The sequence below is a fragment of the Crotalus tigris genome, unplaced genomic scaffold (genome assembly GCF_016545835.1).
Source record: "Crotalus tigris isolate CLP2741 ecotype Arizona unplaced genomic scaffold, ASM1654583v1 scf7180000024309.744930, whole genome shotgun sequence".
NCBI lineage: Eukaryota > Metazoa > Chordata > Lepidosauria > Squamata > Viperidae > Crotalus > Crotalus tigris.
Window position 1 is genome coordinate 642,979 of NW_024100481.1, and position 20,383 is coordinate 663,361.

At 58.6% G+C, this 20,383-nt stretch overlaps 2 protein-coding genes across 2 annotated transcripts; one reads left to right on the top strand and one right to left on the bottom strand.

The window, feature by feature from the left end:
- The first annotated feature begins 2 nt into the window (after positions 1-2).
- On the top strand, positions 3-3,013 carry AP1S1 (adaptor related protein complex 1 subunit sigma 1). The gene is made up of 5 exons (XM_039324865.1): positions 3-132; positions 690-868; positions 1,590-1,698; positions 1,967-2,104; positions 2,465-3,013. The coding sequence occupies exons 1-5, from the start codon at positions 49-51 to the stop codon at positions 2,510-2,512; spliced, it is 558 nt and encodes a 185-aa protein (XP_039180799.1). The 5' UTR covers positions 3-48; the 3' UTR covers positions 2,513-3,013.
- Positions 3,014-7,201: 4,188 nt separating this feature from the next.
- On the bottom strand, positions 7,202-13,502 carry VGF (VGF nerve growth factor inducible). The gene is made up of 2 exons (XM_039324886.1): positions 13,423-13,502; positions 7,202-10,942 (listed from the first exon to the last, which is right to left on the bottom strand). Exon 2 carries the CDS (start codon positions 10,922-10,924, stop codon positions 9,383-9,385), a length of 1,542 nt encoding a protein of 513 aa, XP_039180820.1. The 5' UTR covers positions 10,925-10,942; positions 13,423-13,502; the 3' UTR covers positions 7,202-9,382.
- Between the last annotated feature and the right edge of the window lie 6,881 nt (positions 13,503-20,383).

A 20,383-nucleotide genomic window follows, 5' to 3' on the forward strand; every position in this document is an offset into this window, starting at 1 on the left:
CCCGCGTCTCCAGGCAACCGCCCGGGCCCGGAAGTGCGCGCCACGAGCATGCGCGGGCGGAGGCACCTGGGCAGGTTAGGGCGGAGAGGAAGCGGCTGCCGGGCCCGCCAGGGACGCCCCGCCGCCGCCATGGTGAGGCCGGGGAGGGCTCGGGCGCCGCCCGACGAGCAGGAGCGGCCCGCCAGGCGAGCGCGGCTCTCCGGGACCTTCGGGGAGGCGGGCGGCCCAGAGCAAGGCCGAAGCAGCGGGGCCTCTGGCGGGCGTGATCCCCGGGCCGCCCCCGCCCCGAGAGCCGCACCTGGGCTGGGGGGGAGCGAGGGACGGCCGAGCCCCCCAGGTGGCTTTTGGAGGCGGCGGCGTTTGCACTTCCCCCCATTTTCCCCGCGGCCGTGAGGCCCCCCTCCCCCCGCCACCTCGTCCGCGCCTGGGCTGGGGGGGAGGAGAGGCTGCCCCCCCCGCACGTCCGCTCCGAGGCCGCCTTGTGCTCCCCCGCCCACCCGGGGTTCTAGGCACGGACCTCCCGGTGGCCGCACGCGGTTCTTCCCCCCCCCCGCTCGCCCCCGCGGTCGGGGGGCCGCCTGGGAGCCGCTGCCCAGCGCCTGCCGCTGGCCGAGAGGGGCCTCCGCGGGGCGGAAGGAAGGCTGGGGGGGGGGCGCTGACCCCTCCCCCTCCCCCTCTGTGCCCTGCAGATGCGCTTCATGCTGCTCTTCAGCCGGCAGGGGAAGCTGCGCCTCCAGAAGTGGTACCTGGCCACCTCGGACAAGGACAAGAAGAAGACGGTCCGGGAGCTGATGCAGGTGGTGCTGGCGCGCAAGCCCAAGATGTGCAGCTTCCTGGAATGGCGGGACCTGAAGGTGGTCTACAAAAGGTGACTCCTTCCCAGGAGGAGGAGCCGGCCTGCAAAGCCTTCTGCTGCTCCTCCTCCTCCTCCTCCTCGCTTTGAGCCAGAAGCAGCCTGGTTATTTGGGGAACTGGGGGGGGGTGTCCTCCGGGAAGGCCTTGCTTCCCCCCCCCCCAGACGAGAAGAGGGTCCAGCCTTGTTCATCAGGCCTCCTTGCCAGGTGGAACCGAGGGCCGCTCGGACATCCAGCACAGCCAGCCGTATTCTGTGCTTTCTTATCCTTCCCTTCCTGTGCATGCTGGGGGACAGCAGAGGGCCGAGCCCTGCCCACTCCCCTCCCTTTTGGGAGGGGGTCCCAGGGCAGCAAGAGCTCTGTTACGCTCAGTTGCCTTGTGCCTCCCATGTCCTCTCAAAGACCGCTGGGCTGCATGTGTCAGACGGCTCCTTTCCCCAGCCAGGTCTCTTTCTGGTCTTTAAGTGCTGCTCTGGACAGAGAGCGCAGCTTCTCTGCTGAGGAGGGGGTGGTGCTCCGCCCGTTGGGGTGGGCTACCTCCCAAAGACGGTAAGGGCTCCCCGGGGGAGAGGGCCATTGGCGTGTCTGAGCGGCTCTGGCTAATAAGAAGGCAGGGCAATGGTGGGGGTCCTCCATCCGCCTCCTCCCCAAATGTTGTTTGATATTTCAGGAGGAGGAGGATGCTGTGGGGCAAGGGAGAGACTCACGGCCCCTCCTTCCTGTCCTCTGGCCCAGGTATGCCAGCTTGTACTTCTGCTGTGCCATCGAGGGGCAGGACAACGAGCTGATCACTCTGGAACTCATCCATCGATACGTGGAGCTACTAGACAAATACTTCGGCAGTGTGAGTCAGAGGGAGTTGTGGCTTTCCTTCCTTGTGCTGATGTGCCCCACACAACAGGACTGCTCCAGGCCAGCTCTTGGCAGCCCCCCTGTCCCTGCCCCACACCTTCATGACCTCTGGAACCGTGGCCGTTGCTGGGCCTGCTAACGACCAGCTGTGTGTCCTCCAAGCCAGAAATTGGGCTGGCAGCCCGGGGAGGGGAGGGGGGCACTTCTGTTTCCCCAAGAATGGTTAGCAAAGCCCTCCCTGCCTGTGCTCCTCCCCCCAGGTGTGTGAACTCGACATCATTTTCAACTTCGAAAAAGCCTACTTCATCCTGGACGAGTTCCTGATGGGGGGGGAGGTGCAGGACACTTCCAAGAAAAGCGTCTTGAAGGCCATTGAACAGGCAGACCTCCTGCAGGAGGTAGGGGCTGAGGGGGGAGGGGGGAGGCAGGCTGCTCTGCTGCACCCACTGCCAGTGACGGGGGGGAGGAGCACTCTCCCCCACTCCTTCCCCAAGGTGCTTGGCTGCTGCATGCCATGAGTCACTCTCTCTCCCACGCAGTCGGTGGGGGCTGCTGCAGAGCCGTAGTGCGAACAGTGGGGGGGGAGAGCAGCCAGGACCAACAGGCTCCTCTGAGACCATGGGGCGCCAGGCTCCTCCAGGCACCTGGAACGGCTGAGCATGTGCAGAGTGCCTTCTCAGAGCTGTCTCTGGGAGGGGGCTTGCTGGTGGCGTGCCGAGTTCTCCGCCTTGATCTCCCCTTCCCTTTCCATCCTGCAGGAGGACGAGTCTCCCCGGAGTGTGTTGGAGGAGATGGGGCTGGCGTAGTGGGGCTCCCTTCAGAACCTCAGGCCGTCTTCCCTCGCCACCCTGCCCCTCCCCTTCCTCCACTGCCCCTCAAGCTCTGCAAATGCCGACTTATGAGGCTCCGGCAGGTGGGCAGCCGAACTCTGCAGCCCCCCGACTCGGGGACGGGATCCAGGGCAATTTGCATCATGGTCCCGGATGGCGGTAGTGAAAGGACCTTCTTGCGACTGCCTTCATCGGCCAGTTGTCGGTTCCTGCCCCCTTTCGCACCTGCAGCGTTGCCTTCCGACAGAGCCCGCGGCGCCCGCCTTCTCTCCCACCCCTGGGGAGGGGCGCATCGGGAGGCTCCGAGGTCGCCATAGACCGGCAGCTTCCTTGCCCCCGAAGGCGGCCCTCCGGGTGCTGGAGGTGTGTGTGTGTTTCTCTGCACTCCGCCCCTGCCAGCGCTTCTCTCTGACCCAAGGAACGGGGGCAGGGAAGCTCTTCCTGGGGTTTCTGGAATAAAATGTGTCTGGAATAGTCTGCCTGATGGTCTTTTTATGCCTAGCAGGATCCCAGCAGTGGCAGCCAGCCTCAAAGCTGCCGGCGCTCAATTCTTGCCAGGGTGGGGCCCTCCTGGGCCAGGGGTCCCAGCCGCGGCTTTGCCAGTGGGGGTACGAGGATCGGCTAGGGTGCACCTGCTGCTGGCCCTGGAGACCTTCTACGCGGGGCGGGGAGGGCCGGGCCAAGTAAGCCTTGGGGGGCAGCACCCCTTGATTCCTCCTGCCACACAGCATCTTGCCTGGCCTGGGGGCACTTGGGGTGCTGGAGGACTGGTGCGGGCAAGGGGGTGACAGAGCGGAAGGCCGGAGGTGCAGGGAGAGCGGCGTGGCTTTGGGTTGAATGCCGGGGCTGCTCAGTGACGCCAGCCGGGAGAAGCTGCCCTGACAGTGGGAGCCCCCTCCTCAGTGCCCAGGTGGCCCAGGGCACTTCTCCTTCCTCTCAGCCAGCCCAGAGGCAGACGGAGAATGGGGGGCAGCTCTGCAGGTCCCTCCCTGGGGGGCTCCCGCTTCCAGCCGCCGGGGGGGGAGGGCTCAGGGGGCTGGGTTGGCCTGAGGAGAGGACTCTAATAATAATAATAGTAAAGTTGGAAGGGACCTTGGAGGTCATCTAGTCCAACCCCCTGCTCCGGCAGGAAACCCTACACCATTTCGGACAAATGGCTGTCCAGTCTCTTCTTAAAAACTTCCAGTGTTGGAGCATTTACTGCTTCTGGAGGCAAGCTGTTCCACTGATTAATTGTTCTCACTGTCAGGAAGTTTCTCCTTAGTTCTAGGTTGCTTCTCTCCTTGATTAGTTTCCACCCGTTGCTTCTTGTCCTGCCTTCAGGTGCTTTGGAAAATAGCTTAATTCCCTCTTCTTTATGGCAGCCCCTGAGATATTGGAATACTGTTATCATGTCCCCCCTTGTCCTTCTCTTCGTTAAACTAGACATACCCAATTCTCGCAACCGTTCCTTATATGTTTTAGCCTCCAGTCCCCTAATCATCTTTGTTGCTCTTCTCTGTACTCTTTCTAGAGTCTCAACATCTTTTTTACATCGTGGTGACCAAAACTGGATGCAGTATTCCAAGTGTGGCCTTACCAAGGCATTGAAGAGTGGTATTAATACTTCACGTGATCTTGATTCTATCCCTCTGTTAATGCAGCCTAGCACTGTGTTGGCCTTTTTGGCAGCTGCAGCACACTGCTGGCTCATATTTAAGTGATTGTCTACTAGGACTCCGAGGTCCCTCTCACAGTTACTACTATTGAGCATGGTGCCACCTATGCTGTACTTGTGCATTTGGTTTTTCTTGCCTAAATGTAGAACCTTGCTTTTTTCACCATTGAATTTCATTTTGTTAGTTAGTGCCCAGTGTTCAAGTCTGTCCAGATCCTTCTGTATCTGAAGCCTGTCTTCTGGAGTGTTGGCTATTCCTGCCAGCTTGGTGTCGTCTGCAAATTTGATGAGTTCCCCATCTATCCCTTCATCCAAATCGTTGATGAAGATGTTGAAGAGTACTGGGCCCAGAACAGAGCCCTGGGGCACCCCACTACACACTTCCCTCCATATAGATGCAGTTCCATTGAGGACCACTCGCTGAGTACGGCCGGTCAGCCAGCTACGGATCCATCTGGTGGTGGTTCTGTCTACCCCACATTTTTCTATCTTGTCAAGTAGTAGGTTGTGATCTACTTTATCAAATGCCTTACTGAAGTCCAAGTAAATTATGTCCACAGCATTCCTCTGATCCACTAATTTTGTCACTTGGTCAAAGAATGCAATAAGATTTGTCTGGCATGATCTATTTTTGACAAACCCATGTTGGCTTTTAGTAATGACTTTGTTTGCCTCTAGGTGTTCGTTGATTCGTTGTTTGATTATCTTTTCCAGGATCTTCCCAGGTATTGAGGTCAGGCTGATAGGTCTGTAATTTCCTGGATCCATTTTTTTTCCTTTTTTGAGGATGGGAACTACATCAGCTCTTTTCCAGTCCTCTGGTAGTTCCCCTGTGTTCCAGGATCTTTGAAAAATATAGTTCAGTGGCTCCGATATCACATCTGCCAGTTCCTTGAGAACTCTGGGGTGTAATCCATCTGGTCCTGGCGATTTGAACTCATCTAGGCTGGACAGGTGCTCCTAACCATTTTCTTGCCTATCTTAACTTGTGTTTCTGTTTTGTTTTTTATGGCACTATTTTTGATAGGTTGGTCTGTTTTTTCCCTTTGTGTAAAGACAGATGCAAAAAATGAGTTAAATAGTTCTGCTTTCTCCCTGTTGCTTGTCACCTTCTTGCCACTTCCACCCACTAATGGACCAATCATTTCCTTCACTTTTTTCTTGTTTTTTACATGTTGAAAGAAGCTTTTTTTGTTATTTTTGACTTTGGTCGCAAGCCTTAGTTCATTTTGAGCCTTGGCTTTCTTCACTTCATCTTTGCAGGCTCGGGCTATTTGCTGATATTCTGACTTAGTTATGTTCCCCTCTTTCCACTTTCTGTACTTGTCCTTTTTATCTTTCAATTTGTCAGAGAGTTCTTTATGCAGCCATGCTGGTTTCTTTTGAGAGCTGTTATTTTTCCTCTTTGTTGGTATTGTGCTAGACTGTGCTTTTATTATCTCATTTTTCAAAATTTCCCAAGCTTCTTGAGTTGTTTTCCCCTTGAGGATTCTCATCCATGGAATCCTTCCCAAGCCCTCTCTAAGTTTATTGAAATTAGCTCTCTTGAAGTCCAAGACTCTAGTTTGACTGTGTTCTATTGGTTGTGCTTCTATAATGTTGAATTCTAATATTGCATGATCACTTCCTCCCAGGGTTCCTATGGCTTCAACACCGTCTATCATTTCATCTCTGTTAGTGAGAATTAGATCCAAAATGGCTAATCCCCTAGTTCCCTTCTCTACTTTTTGGGAGACAAAGGTCCCCTTGACCTCCCTCACCTTGATGGGCGCCGTGTAGTGCTGAAAGCCAACATCTTGGGGCTTAATGTGACAGTTACTTCCCAGCTGAGAAACAGGCAGGAAAACGGACAAGGCAGTTTCAGGGTTCCTTGATGGAATGTCCTCTCTCTCCAACTTGCATGGTGCCCATCTCACAGCTGACTTGGCAGGATATGAAGATTAAACCCCACAGTTTTGTTTTTTTTTTTAAAAGCAACTTGTGTATATCTCCACCTCTGTCTCCATCCTGATCACAAAAACGCACGTCTGCAGTCAGGCTAGCCTAACCTTAAGGACGGCGGAAGGGCCAGAGCCGGCCAGACCTCCAGGAATGCTGCTCTGTCAGGCAGGCGATGCCCACGGCTCCATGGCTTCAGCAACTTGTTTTACATGGGGGGGGGGCAGAACGTTATACCAGGCCTGGGGGGGCACCTAGAAGCCTGTGCAAGAGCCATCCAGCGGTCCAAAAGCCGGCCTGGAAGGCGTCCCTGCTGAGAGGGCCGGGGGCAGCTGAACCGGCCTCATGGCTGCCAACCTTCCTCCGGCCATTTGGAGGGGGGCTGTTGGCAGCTGCTGAGGTGGAGCCCACGAGCGGTCACTCGGCCACCTCTGCCCATCCCTTTTTTGTGGGCCTCCCAGCAGGGTCCCTCTTGAGGCTTCCTTTCCCCCAGCACCCGTCCCTATGCTGGGGTCTCTCCGCTCCCTGCTGTGCCCATCACCAAGGTGGGTGGGGTGCTTCCTTCCTGGCTTCCGGCTCTTCCTAGCAGAGCTGTCTCCTTTCTCAAGTGAGATCCTGGGCAGCAGGGCAAACTGGAAGCCCCCCCCCTGCTCCAGGTCAGCTGCTGGCCTCTCTCGCCTTCCGATGTGGCAAGCAAGGCTTCACAGTTGGTGCTGGTTCCAGGAACCGCCTGGAGAGCAAGGGGGGCTTTCTCTGGAAGGTCTCCGGGGGCCCCTGAGTGCCCGAGGCCGGTTTCTCTGCCCTGCTTGGATTTGAAGGGCCGTCGGCCAGGTGAGAGTGGCTGGCACTTGTCACTCTGCAGACACTCGGCAGCTACTTGGGGAAAGTACCGTGTCGCGGCCCTTCCCTGGGCCAGTTGTAGTGAGGATTTTAAGTTTCTCAGATCCTGTATTGGGGGGCAGAGGCCCATCCGGCCTGTAGCCCACCAATTTGCAAATAATGAGAGTAACTCATAATAAAATAGTTGCTTTTATTTCTTAGCAAAACTAGTAATTCGACATGCTATTTACAACAGGGCAAATGTGTTTTATTTCAAGTACAACAAAATGGACCAGACATCAAAGCAACTTCTGCTTGTTTGTACAGGACTGGACACCACAAATTGAAGAAACTTGCACACTCTAGGATTGATGTCAGTGGAAAATTCTTACACACGTGCAAACTGCCACCTTCGCCACAACCTCGTCAGCCTTCTAGTGCTCACCCAGGTAGATCCCTCTGGCAGGCAGCTTTGGATGGTCATGAATGTTCACAAGCGGGTCTACTGAAGCATGCTCAAGCCCAACCTCCCCACCCCCTGGAGGGTCCCTTGGCTCTGGGTGCAGAATACCAGCGTGATGCTCACGTGACTCCTTGCTGTCCATCACCCGCCTAGGAGCCGAGGACGAGGGCCCGGCTGCCCCAGATTGCCAGAGGGCGCCTCTTGGAGCAATGGGGTCAGGTGGCAGCCAGGAGGAGGAAGACTCCTCTGGAGAGCGGAATGAGGCTACAGGAGCCTCTGCCCTCCAGAGGAGACCAGGTCTGCCCTCCTCTCCCTTCACCCTGCTCTGCGCCCTCCCCGTGCTGCCGTCCCAGTTATGAGATACAGACTTTTTTCCATAACGGAGGCAGCCTGACTCAAGGGCAGAATTGGAGGCCCAATCTCCGTTCTGTGAGGAAGCCTCTCTTGGATCTGTAATCCACAGAATGTAAGAACACACCGGCCAAATCAGCAGATGCCATTGGAGCCATCTTTGCCCAGCCTTATTTCCTGCCCTTTGACCACTTTGGAAAAGATTGGTTTGCATCTCTTGAGATCCCTTTCTCTGCTAGCTGGAAAAAAGCCAATGTATGGTAGGGGGGAAAGTATAAACAGACACCAAGGACTTGGGCTAGCAGGTTCAGGCTGTGCTCCTAAGGCACTCTCTTGTTACCTGGGAATACTCGAGGGAGAAGGCCTCAAGAAGCTGCTCCTGAAGCTCTTTCTAGTTTTTGGGTTGGTTTGAAATGTCCCTGTAGCCAATCAGGAGGGTCTGCAGTATGAGACTGGCGGGAATTCACTTCTGCTCACTGATTAGACTGTGACAAAAAGCAGATGAAAGAAACCAATTTAGTGTGTGCATCAGGTATCAGGCTAGAAACCAGGAGAGAGTGCGTTCTAGTCCTGCCAGGCACAAAGCCACCTAGGCAACTTTCTTGCAGCCCTAGGAAATGGCAATCCACTTCTAAAAGATTTTGCCAAGAAAACCACAGTGATTTGTCCAGGCAGATTCTGAGAATTGGACATTGGGACTCTGAATGGGAGGAGGAGGAGGAGGAGGAGGAGGAGGAGGAGAACAGATGGTGAGTTCTTCAGTAACAAGTTGTTCCATTACAACCCCCTGCCCCAAGTCCAATAATTATATTTTGGGGAAGCCAAAAATTTGACCTCACTGGCTGCTGTCTCTCCTTGTCTCTTGAAGACAGAAGCCCCATCCCTCAAAGTCGCTGTCTAGAGCTAGCTGGAATTGACCACTGCTGCAACCCATACTTCAGGATCAGCCCCAACCCACCCTGGGCTGCCTGGTGGTCTAGACTGGCTTGTCTGCCTTGCCAGGCTTCATGGGGGTGGGAGAGGCCAAGGGGTCTGATCTGAGACATGGGAGGGCGGGTGAAGAGGGAGCATTTAAGAGGTGGGCCTTTGTCACCACACCCGACTTCCTGTCTCTCTCCTGATTCCTTTCTGCAAATTCTTTCTGCGAGTGCCATGGAACGTGGCTTTCTCCAGAGTTCTGCCAGACAGGGTGGGAGGGGTAACCAGGAGCTTCAGAGGAGTCATGATGCAACCGGCATTTTCACCTGACCCTGCCCTGGGAAGAGAGGGCCTATGATTTGTCCTGCTCTTGCGAAGGCCTCTGGCTGCACTGCCTTGGGGGGGGAGGCTTAAAGAGTCTGTGGGAAGGGCTGCTCAGAGAGGCTCCTTTAGGTTTGAGGATGGAGAAAGGGAAGTTCCCCTTTCCCCCCGGGGGGCAGCTATTCTGAAGTCGGATGAAAAGGGAGGGTGGCTGGCTTCCCCCAGGCACCGGATCCTGGGACCTTCCACCAGGTGGGGAGACTTGGTTCTCCTGAATCATGCAAGAACCCAGATTTATGTCAGAAACACTGTGAGTGGCCAAGTTTCTTTGAGGGGGTGGGCGTGGGGGTGGGGGGAGAAGCAGCTGCTGCCACCTTCACTAGAAAACTTTGGGGTGCTTCATCAGCAGGTTCTCCAGGTAGTTCTCCAGGTCCTCGTCGTGGGCTTGGATGTCATAGTAGCCGTCCCGTGGCACCGAGGGGCCCGGCAGGTGGCGGTAGTGGTGGCGGGCTGGAGTTTGGAAAGTCCGGGGGCTGATGTGGTTGGAGACGTGGTTGGTGCCTCCGTCCTTGGCCTGGTACCGCTTGGGCACAGGGAACTCGTTCCCCTTCAGGACTTCGTTCCAGGCGGCCTCCTCCTGCTTGGGGAGGTGGCGGTACGTCTGGAAGGCCGTGGGGCGGAAGGCTTTGGGGACAGGGCGGGCCTCTTGGCGAACACTGGGGTGGGAAGGGGCCTTCCTGGGCTTGCTGCGGGAGGGAGCCCCCAACGGCTTGCCCTTGCTGCGGGGCTCGGGCCCCTCCCCCTCCTCCTTCTTCTTTTTCTCCACATCGTTGATTATATCAATGACGTCATCGGCAGGCAAGTGCAGCTTGCTGGACAGCTCAATCAAACGGTCAATGGTGTTCGGATCTATGTCCTCCTCCTCCTCCTCCTCCTCCCCCACCTCCGGGGTCTCGTTGGATCGCTTGTCTTCCGCCACATTGTCCTCCCCGTCTCCAAAGAGGAGGGAGGCCACCTTGCTTCCGCCTCCTCCTTCTGACTCCTCCTGAGCATTGGCCCCTCGCTGCCCCTCCTCCTCCTCCTCCTCTTCACCATCCTTCAGCAAGTACTGGAGGAGCAGGTCGGAGGCCACGTCTGCCAGGCGCTCCTCCTCGGCTGCAGCCCGGCGGGCCTCCTCCGCCTGCTTCCGGCTCTCGGCCAGCTCCTCATAGCGGCGCTGCAGGAGCTGGTGCTCCAGATGCTGCTGCTGCCTCAGCTTCCGGGCTCCGGCCCAGGGCTCCTGAGGGGGTGCCCTGCGCTTGGTGTGGGGCTTGAGTTGCTGGTACTCTTCTAGTTCCTTGAGCACGTCGTCAGGGCGGGGCCCTTGGGGAGACTCGGAGGGGGCCGCCAGATGGCGGTAGGAAGGCTCCCCTCGCTGGTCGGTGGGGCTGAAGTGCTGCAGCTCCTTCAACATGGACTTCAGGTTCTCTAGCTCCTGCTGGTCAGAGGCCCTTTTCTCAGCCTCCTGGGCCTTCCCCTCTTGTGGCTGATCTCTGTCCTTGTTGGATGGCCAGCCCTGCAGGCTCTCTGGCCGCACATCAGAGCTCCTGGTCTGGCCCCGGATGCGTTCTTCATCGGCCCTGGACTGGGGGCTGAGGGGCGACTCCCTGGAGCCCTGGGGTGCAGTCTGAAGGGCTTGCAGGAGGACAGCGGCGAGGGCCTTGGGATCCAAGTCTTGGAAGAGCTCCTCTCTGCTGCCCTTCTGCTGCCCGTCATCCGGGCCCACCTCTGTCCACTCTTTCTTGGCCGCCTCTGGAGCTTCGCCCAACTGGCCTTCCAACCCCTCAGGGAGGAGGGCAGCCAGATGGAGACGGGACTGCACCAAAAGGCAGAGAAAAAGGACCCGTGTCCCTCTGCGGAGAGATTGGGGCCACACCATCATGATGCACAACTGGATGACCTGTGGAGGGGGGGAGACAGACAAGGGGCAAGGTCAGGGCTTGAGTGTCCCAGGAGCAATAAAAACAGTGTGGCCCCCAGAACCATTGACAAAAGGAGCTGGCTGGGCCTTCTGTCAGAGGTGAGGTGACACCTCCCCCCCCCCCCCGTTAGATGGCCACCTATTCTCTCATTAACAACGCCCCTCCCCCAGTTAGCTGCTTTTGGGCCAGCTGCACAGTTAACGGAGGGTTCCCTGTGCAGGGCACACGGATTGCAGGTGGGCCTGCTAACAAGCACTCTTCCCGGGCCCCTTGTGTCGGAAGTCCTCCTGGTGGGCACACTCACTCGCAAGGGCTGGCCGTGGTATGGCTGGGGCAGGAGATCTCCGAGGAGACCTCAACAGCGATCTCAGAAGGGCTGCAGCTGGGGAGAGCCACAGTCTTCGCCTTCCCTGCCCCACGGAGGGGCATTGCTCCACGGAAGATGGTACTCCTCCTCCCCCCCCCGCCCAGGTCTGCACTCACACCTCCTGCCTTATCCACAGTGTGTGTTGGCAAGGGGGAGGGGGGAAGGAGGGGGGCTCCTCCTTTGAAAGGAATTTCTGTTCTTGTTGCTTCTTGCCAACCCATCCGGGTCACTCATTCGTTCAGCCCAATCCTCTGGGAGTGGACGCCTCCCCCCAGAACGAAATCCTCTTTTCATAGAATGGGCTTCTCCTGTGTCTCACCTAGTTCTTGGGGGGGGGGGAGGAGATGGACCCGACATGTGATGCTTTGGTCTCTGCCCCTTTTCGTGATTTTGGAAGGAGCAGCTCATGCTTCCCTTGGCCCAATTATCACCCCCCCAGCCAGCCCCCCCAGCCAGCTACTGGTGCGGATGGTCCTCTGGAAGGGGGAAGGAGCAGCTTCCCCTTCCTCCCCCCCCCCCCAGCAGAGGAGCACCAGACCGCTCTGCAGTTCCCACACCCACCGCCCTTGCTGGCGGGGAGTGCTGGGGAAGCGCAGCCTCGACCCCCTCCCCTTCAGATCCCCTGCTGAGATCCTGCGCCCTTTCGCCCCTCCTCCTCTAGGATCGACTTCGGCCTGCCGACCTCTCGGCCGCGCCCCAGAGCCTCTCATGCCCCCCGGATTCAGCCTCGGCGATTTCCGCAGTGTTTACCCCGAGCGACGCCTCCCCATTCTCCTCGGAGACCCTCGGGGAGGCTTCCCCTTCGCCTCGCCACTCCTCCTTCCTGCTTTTCAGAAAACAACAACGCGAGGCAGATCTTCCGGGGGGCCCGCCCTCCCCCTTCTCCTTTGCGCCCGAGTTAGCCGGGTTCATACATTGGGGTCCCTCCCGCCTGAATTCCGGAGTGACGCAAGTTTTTCCCTTGCCCTGGCCGCGTCCCCCTCCCGAAGGCTCGGCGATCTGGCTTCATCGCCCGCAGTCCGGGCTCACCCACCCAAGTGTCCCCTGCGACGGGGAGCCCCCGCCGACCGGCTTTTTCCTGACGCCAGATCTCTTGGCTCCCTCGCCTCCCCTTCCCAGCAATCCCCCCCCCCGGTGGATGGGCGAGGCCGGGGGGGGCGGTTGTCGTCCCCCCCTCTTCTTGGGAGAGGGCACTCCCGCCCACCCACCAGCGCTCACCCACGTTTCTCTGTGGTCCGGGAGGGAGGAGCGCGTTATCGGCTCGGGTGTAGCTGCGCCGCCGGGGACTCCACCCTTTCGCCGGTCCGCCCGTTCTCCGCCGCCGCCGCCGCCGCCGCCTGCCTGCCTTTCCCGGGCGTCGCTCTCTGCCGGATAGCCTTTCAGCACCTTGAACAGCGGCAGGGCTGGGCTGCTGCTTTTGTACTTCCAGCCCGACCCACGTGGGGGGCTCTATTGACGTCAATGTTCATTCATAAAATTCGAGCAGGATTGGAGGGGAGTTCCGCGCTTGCGCGAAACGGAAATAAGCCCGTCGAGTGAGCGAGTGAATGGCTGCCTGTGGCTGAATGAATGAGAGCGGAATGGATGAATGGAGAACGAGAAGGAGAAAGGCGCAGGAGAGGCGAGGCGTGGATCTGGTGAATGAATGAGACTTTCGGAGGGAAGGGTGGGAGGGGCACAGACCTGGGGAGCCCCGAGGAATCTCTTGCCAGATCTTCACAGAGGCTTCCCCGTTGCCCGGGCCAAGAAAGGGAGCCGTGGTTTCTTTCCGAATCGCGCCGGCGGTGCGAAGACCCTCAGAGAGCTGGCGGCGGCCCGGGGGCAAATCATCGGCGGCCATGCGCGGGCGGGGCGGAACTGAGGGCACGCGCGCTGAGACACCTCTGCGTGCACTCCGTGTTCCGCGTGCCAAGCGCGGTATCGGGAGGCGCGCAGGAGATAGTATGGGGACCCCAGGTCGGCGCGTTGGGTCTTTTATCTCGGCGCCGCATTCCTGGGTGCGCCTTTTGCCAGCGCCCCGAGCAGAGCCTGCTGCCTTGCCGCGCCGTGCCCACCTGCCGCCGCAGAACCCTCCGGCCCGCCCGTGCTTACCTTCAGCTCCGCGTCTCGCTTCGTTTCTTCTCCCTGCCCGTTCTCTCCGCCCTGCCCTCTCAGGCGTGACTCCCTTTGGATGCGTGCAGAGAGGCTTTTGCGAGGTTTCAGGAGAGGGTGAGTCACCTCCCCTCCTCCTGCAGTCCTGGCGGCTCTCCCCTCCCATTCCCCCTCCTGTGTCCTTGGGGGTGAGGGAAGCTGTGCCGCCTTCTGCGTTTGCCCCTCACCTCTGAACTGCGATGGAGGGGATAGCCAACCCCACAGGATGTATGCTGGAGTCTACTGTGCTCAGACCAAACCACCCAGGCTCCCTCCTCCTTCCCTCTTCCCCCCCTTGGTCACCAGTATAGGGGGTGCTTGAGGGAGGGAGTGGGGAAGCCATGATGGGAAGCCGTGACCCTTCCTTATGGATCTGGCTTGTTCCACTTGGAGCAATGTCAACCCCTGCAAGCTCTCTGCTTACATGCCAGGAACACGAAAGGCTCATTGGATGCTCCTTTTGAGGAAGGCGATTGGGAGCGAGGCTTCCTCTGCAGCGCTGGAGATGAAAGCATCCTCCAAAGAGCCCTTTTGTTCTTCTGTGGTCTAAACGGGAACCACCACACGGCCAGCTGGAGTCAGAAAACCGGTGCCTCCAAACACTGGCAGATACTACACTGACTCCCTTCCACGGTAAAAGTTCCAAGCCCGTCTAGCCCACCCTTCCCAGCTGGGTGCCCTGCAGCCAGAGGACAAGCAGCTGAAGGCTGCGAGGACTGAAGTCCTATCCGGCTGCAGAAAGGCTTTGAACCCCCTGCCTTTTAGGAAGCCCAGGAGAGAAACTCAGTCATGACCCTCCCTCTTCCTTTGGCCACAGAGCACTGCATACTCCCAGCCAACAAGTCCAGGCACCGAGGAGACCCCAACATTGGACAGGAATTCTGACCAACAGCTTCACCGAGGAGGAGGGGGAGGGGGAGGGGGAGAAGGATAGGGCTTAGGGGACTAGAAACAAGGTCTTAGGAAGAAAGATGGAAGAAATGGAAAAGTTTTAGCCTTGAGGGAAAATGGCTAAGAGGAGATGCCATAGCAGTCTTCAAGCACTAAAAGATTGTCAGGTAGAGAAAAAAGACAAGGCCAATTCTGGTAACTCCAGAATGCAGAACAGAGTCGTGATCTAAGCGACAGGAAGGTGGATCCACTGAGCCAATCATAGAGGAAGCTCCCCAGCAGAAAGAGCAAGTTCATAACAGTCCCAAAGAAAGAGAGGGGCCAACCTGCCGCACGTTCCTCTCTCCCTGTGGAAGAGAGGGGTCTCTGGAGCGTCAGCAGAAAACCCCTCAGGATTCTGCTGCAGGAACTTCTGAACGGCTTCTGCTGGGGGGGGGGCTGAACGTGCATGCACTGCAGGGCCCACCAGAGGACTCTTCTCTGCCTCAGCTCTGCCACTCTTGTAGGAGTAACATCTGGATGTCAAAAGACAGCAGCAAGAAAAAGTTGCTGGCCAAGAAGGAACATCTACAGGAAGGCCAGGTTGTTTGGTTGGCTGGAGCTGTGGGAGGCCAAGGAAGCAGGCCTGGTGGGGGAGGCAAAACCTTCAGGCCACCAAAGGCGTCCTGAGATCTGAGGCAAGCGCGGCTCCTCCTCCCTCAAGACAGCTCCTTTGGCCAGCCCGGCCACACCCTTGATGGCAGCCAAGTCCTCCCCCTCCTCCCCCTCCCCCCCCCGGCTCTTGCCAGCAGTCAGCATGTTCGGGAGACGCAGACTAAAAAGATGGGGACCTGCTCTAACTCCGTGCCTCAGTGCCCTGCAAGGGCCACGCAGGGGAAAAATTCCTCCTGGTGTCCGTTTCCCGTCCCTCCCCGAGTGAATGAGCCGCTCCCTCCCAGGGCTGATGCCGGATTTCCGGGCTGTCAGAGTTTAGATTGATGCCTGGAGAGTGAGTCACTCCTGCAGCAGAAGGGACTGATTGTGTGAATGAATCAAGAGGGCTGGACCCCTCCTGCCTGGCATAAACCAGGTCTGCAACCAGGAGCTTTTCTGCTGCGCTCGAGAAACCCACCAAGCCCAACGGAGTGGAGTGAGACCCCAGCCCTGACTAAGAAAGGAGCGGGGGGGGGGATACTTGGTGGGCAGACGGAGGGGGATGGACATGATTGGCAGTGATTGATGACTTTTGGCTTTCTGCTCACTGTATTGCCCAATCGCCACCAGGGATATGGGGAGGCGATCAGGAAGGCCAAGGAGCTGCTGCCCACAGTGGACCTGCAGCTTCAAACAGACTATCTTCCCAGGTGTGGAACAAGAGTTCAGATTCTAGAATGGCCTTTGCCCCCCCCCCCAGAGCCTTAAGCGGAGTGGGGTGGGATTGTGCAGCAGTGTGAGCAACTGCGTGAAGCAGTATGCAATTCCCCCCCCCACCCACTCCTCCCTTGCTCTTTTAAAATAGGAGGGCCAAGAAAGAGACTGGGCAGCAGGACAGTGCTGGGGAGATGCAGGCACAGACTCATCCCTGTCAGAGATGGGGCTTCCCCAGGGTTGATGGGCCTTCTCCAGCCCCCAGAGCTTGCCACTTCCGTTAGACGTGGGCCCCGTTCCCCCTGCTGCTGAGGCCAGAACTGCCTCCCGTCCCTTGGCACCACTCCTGCTTCCAGAGCCAGCCAGCCTGCCAGCCTGGAGGACTCCTTTCCCTGCTGTGCCAAAGGCTCCCTGCTTCCACCTGCCCTCCCCGCCTGCCCTGCCTCCATGCCCCTCTGACTTTGGGGCTGGGCACACTCCATCTACTGGGCTTGGCTGGGGTTGGTCCACAAGGCCAGCTGAGAAGGGCTCCAGCCTCATTCCCAACCACGAACTCTCCGTATCTGGGGCTGGGGAGGATTTGTGGGGAGCTTCGTTCAAGCATCTCCGTGGGCCAAATGGGGCTGCCTGAGGGGGGTGCTTGCCTTGAGAGTGCCTGAAGGGAGACAGGAGCCTGGGACTGGGAACCAAGACAGGGGCCGTCGTCAGCATCCATTGGACCCTGCAGAGAGCAGGGCTTGACCTGTGGGGCTTTCTGGGCCCTTCTGAAGTTATCTTCTGGCGAGACCTGCATCCACGGCAGTTTTTGGGGCCCAAAGCCTGGACCTGCTGGGAGCTGACAAGGAAGGTCCATAGTTACTTGGACCCTCCAGATCCCTGGCCCATCTCCCCATCTCTGGCCAAGGGAAGTAATCTAAAGTCCCCGCAGGACAGGTGGAGGCTTGTGACTAGTCACACCCTTGATAGGAACATTCCTAATGGCTGTAGGCAGAAACTGGTGCTGATCACCCCCTGCCCTTCAGCAGCTGGAGCCTTATTGGGCTCGCCTGTTTCAAGAAGGGTGATGGTTCCCCCACCCCCGCCCCCTTCCAGCCTGGGCACTAGATGACTGTTGCTGCTGGTGGGCCTGAGCAGTGCTACTGTACGGGGGTGGTGTGACTCACAAGTAGGCTGTGGAGGAGCCAAGTAACTGGGGAGATGACAAACTAGCAATCAGTCTTTCTCCCTAGGAGTGGCTGTTAAGCATGGGGGGAGGGAAGGTAGTGGGGGGGCAGGGAGGCCAGGGCAGATGTCCAGGCTCAGGCTGTCTGCAACAATGAGTGTTCTTGCTGGGGGAAAGCAGGCCGAGAGCCGGTGCCCTGGTCTTCAGAGGCTGCCTTTCCAGCACACCTTGGGGCTTGCCTCTGTGGCGGTGTCAGGCAAGAAGGGGACCGGGCCCTTCTCCCAGGCTTAGCAGGTCACCAGGCAGCCCTTTGGGGTTGGTGAGAGCTGCCACTAAAATCAGGAGACGGGCAAGGGAAGGCCCCGTAATAAAACAAAAGGAATTGAGGAAATAAAGAAGGGAGGTGCCGGTTGATCCTGAGGTCACCCTGTTAGCTGTAGGCTGGCTCTTCTGTAAGGCTTTTTCTACCCTCTGGAACTTCCCTTGGAGATTAGAAATGGAAGAGGGTTTCCTGCTTGAGTGGATGGGGGGGTGGACTAGAAGACCTCCAAGGCCCCTCCAACTCTGTTATTCTCTTATTCTGCCCCAACCCCCTTAGCCTTTCATAAGGCCCTAAAGACCCGGCTATGTTCCCGAGCCTGCCCTGCTGGGTGGGCCAAGGGTCCTGTTTCCTGGCTTTATTGCTAACTGGCCAAGCACATTGGCTGCTATGCATATTTGGGGGGGGGTGTTTCCATTATTTTAAAATGTTTTATTGTTTCAATTGTTATATATTTCTTGAATTGTCAGCTGCCCAGAGTCACTGATAGGGATGGGTGGCTTTAGAAATGGAATAAATAAACAAAGACCCTTGGTATGGCTTACTGCCAGCTGGGCCTCCAGGACTCATCAGGCCACTGGGCGCCTTCAGCTTATTCTGCCAGTCGGTTTCTGCCCTGCTTTAAACCACCAGCCCAAATGCGGAAGAAGCGGGAGGGGCAGTGGAGGAGAGCCCTTGCCCACCATCCACCACCCCCCCCTGCAAAAGCCTCCTCACACTGTTTGTGCCTGTGTGCTGCTTTCTGGGCTGACAGGGTGGGGAGGGGGGATGTGTGACCACAGGTGTCCTGGGGAGTTTGGCAGCTGTGGGCAGGGTGCCTCATCAGGGCTCTATCTCACGCACAGCTCACAGCCAGGCAACCTGCTAACCCTCTGACACCCCTTCACCCGGGAATCTGATGTGGCCAGCAGCGCTCTCCCTGCCAAGCTCCGGGTCTCACAACGGGGCCCACGGGGCTAATTTGCGTGTCAGAGGAAGAAGTAGTGCATGTTCAGAGTGGGGTCCTTTACAACAGTGCTGGTCAGAGAGAATAACATTGTGGGTGAGGTGCTAGATCTCATCAAGAGCCTGCTAGCCCTAAGGTGTCTCTTGTGTCTCCGGGCAAAGCCCCCTGGGCGCCCCTGGGCGTTTTAATGCCATCCTGGCTCTACTGCTTTCTGCACAAAAAGGGCGCTCGGCGACTTTACTCCTCTGATTCGGATCCAGCGCCCAGCTGACAGGAAACCTGCCCCCCCCTTTTGCGGTGAGGAGCTGCAGGCAGTCTCTGGCTGGCTGTTTGCACTCTCTGCACTCTCGGGGCAAGCCTCGGCCTGGGTCGCTCCCATGGTTCGGGGGCTGCGCCTTTCCGGAAACCTGCGCCCCGAGCCCGCAGGAGGGCGCCTGGCTCGACGGCTGGGAAACGCAGCCCCTCCTTTCAGCACCTCGGAGAGCTCCCTTCCCGCGGGCCCAGGAAGGCCCGGCTTTGCTCTGGCCCGGCGGGCAGAGGCCTGGAGAGCGTTTTCCCCCGCCCTGGCCTTTCCTTAGGGAGACCCCCGCCCGCCTCCCTTAGTTCCAGCCCAGCGGTTTCGCCCTTTGCTCAGGGCTCCGATCTCCTGAGGAGCCCCCACCGCCAACCTCGGGAAACGGCGCTCCCCAAAGAGACCCGTGGGGAGCTCCTCTAGACGAGGGGGGCCCTGGTGTCCATCGCCTTCGTGGAAATAGCCGCGCATTTTCTCTGCACCGCCCGGAAGCCGTGCCCTGCCCTTCCCCGGGCTCTTCGCTGCCCTCCCCTTTCACGCCAACGAAGGCGATCCTGTGCAGCTTCCCAGGATCGGCTAAGAGCGGCCAAGTAGTAGCGGTCTATAAGGGTGAAATTTAGACCGGATGAAGTGAGGGGGAAAAGTTGGCTCAGATTCCCCTCCCCCCTCATTGCACCAGGCAGCTCTTGTTTTCCTCCTCTAGGAAGCGGTGAATCATAAGCCGCCGGCCCCCCCCCCCGTGCGCCTCAGCTGTTATCAGCCGCCCGAGTGGCGGGAGGGGGAAACAAATCCCACTGCAAGGGGGGCGAGCGGCTCCAATCCCAAAAGCAGGTACGGGGCGCCCTCCCCCCGCAACGCCTTTCCAGCTCGCTGCAGGTCCTGGGTGGGGGCGGCGGCTGGAAGAGAAAACGGGATGAGTCACGGATAATGAAGGTTCACAAAGGAGGAGATGTTTTTCCGGCAGCCTTGGGCGCCCTGGGCCCCCTTGGAGAGCCGCGTCGGGAGGGGAGTCGTCTCTGAGAAGCGGGCAGAGGACCCCAAGTTTCGAACAGAGCTCAAACGGCATCAGAAGCAGGTGCCAAAGTGACGTCTTCGCCTCTCCCCCCCCCCGGCCCTCTTCCGCTGCCTTGGAAGCTCACGCCCCCCCCTCTCCCCCGGGCGCCCAGCCCCTCCGGCCCGCCTGTCCCGAGCCCAGAAATAGGGAACTCTCGCCTCCTCTAGAGAGGACCCGCTAGGGAAGGGTGGGGGGCAGTGAAGGAGGGGCGCCTCTCTGCTTTTTGCCCTGGAGGCCACAGGGCGGGCCGGGCCCTCTTCCGCCCCACCCTTCTCGGTGTGTGGCTGCGATGTAGCTGGTGGCCGCCCCCTCTCCGCCGCCGGTTGTCACATGCGTGGTCGCCGCCCCCTCCCCCCTCCCGGATCCGCTGACGCAGTAAACGGCTGCAGAGAATGAGTCACGGAGCTCGCAGAGCGCGGCGAAGACCCGCCGTGCTAAATTTAGTGCAACGGGCAGGGGGAGAGGGACTTTAAAAGGGCGTCCAGCATAGAGATACAGCCTAGCAATTGCGGGGCGGTGGGCGGAGGGACAGATCAGCAACACTTCTTTTCCTTCAAGAAGGATCACTGAGCGGGTGGATCCGAAAGATTCTGCCAGGGCTTCTATGGATCGTCAGATAAGGGGGTCGCTATGGGGGGGGGGGGAAACGTCCATTCCTCTCCCGTCTGATCCTTTGGGGTTCCCAAGACACGCGCCGCCAGATCTGTTCAACGATCTCTTGTGCACTGGTTAAATTGGGTCAGTTTCCCTCCCAGCTCTTGGCCCGTTGCCTGGCTAGGCGGTGGGAATCCAGTTTTCTCTTCTCCGTCTTTTAAGGGGTTAGGCATATGGGCTTATTCTGCCTCACCCCTCGCCCCTCCCTCTCCCCAATTCCCCAACATCTTCAGCCATGTCAGGAAAAGTAAGCCACC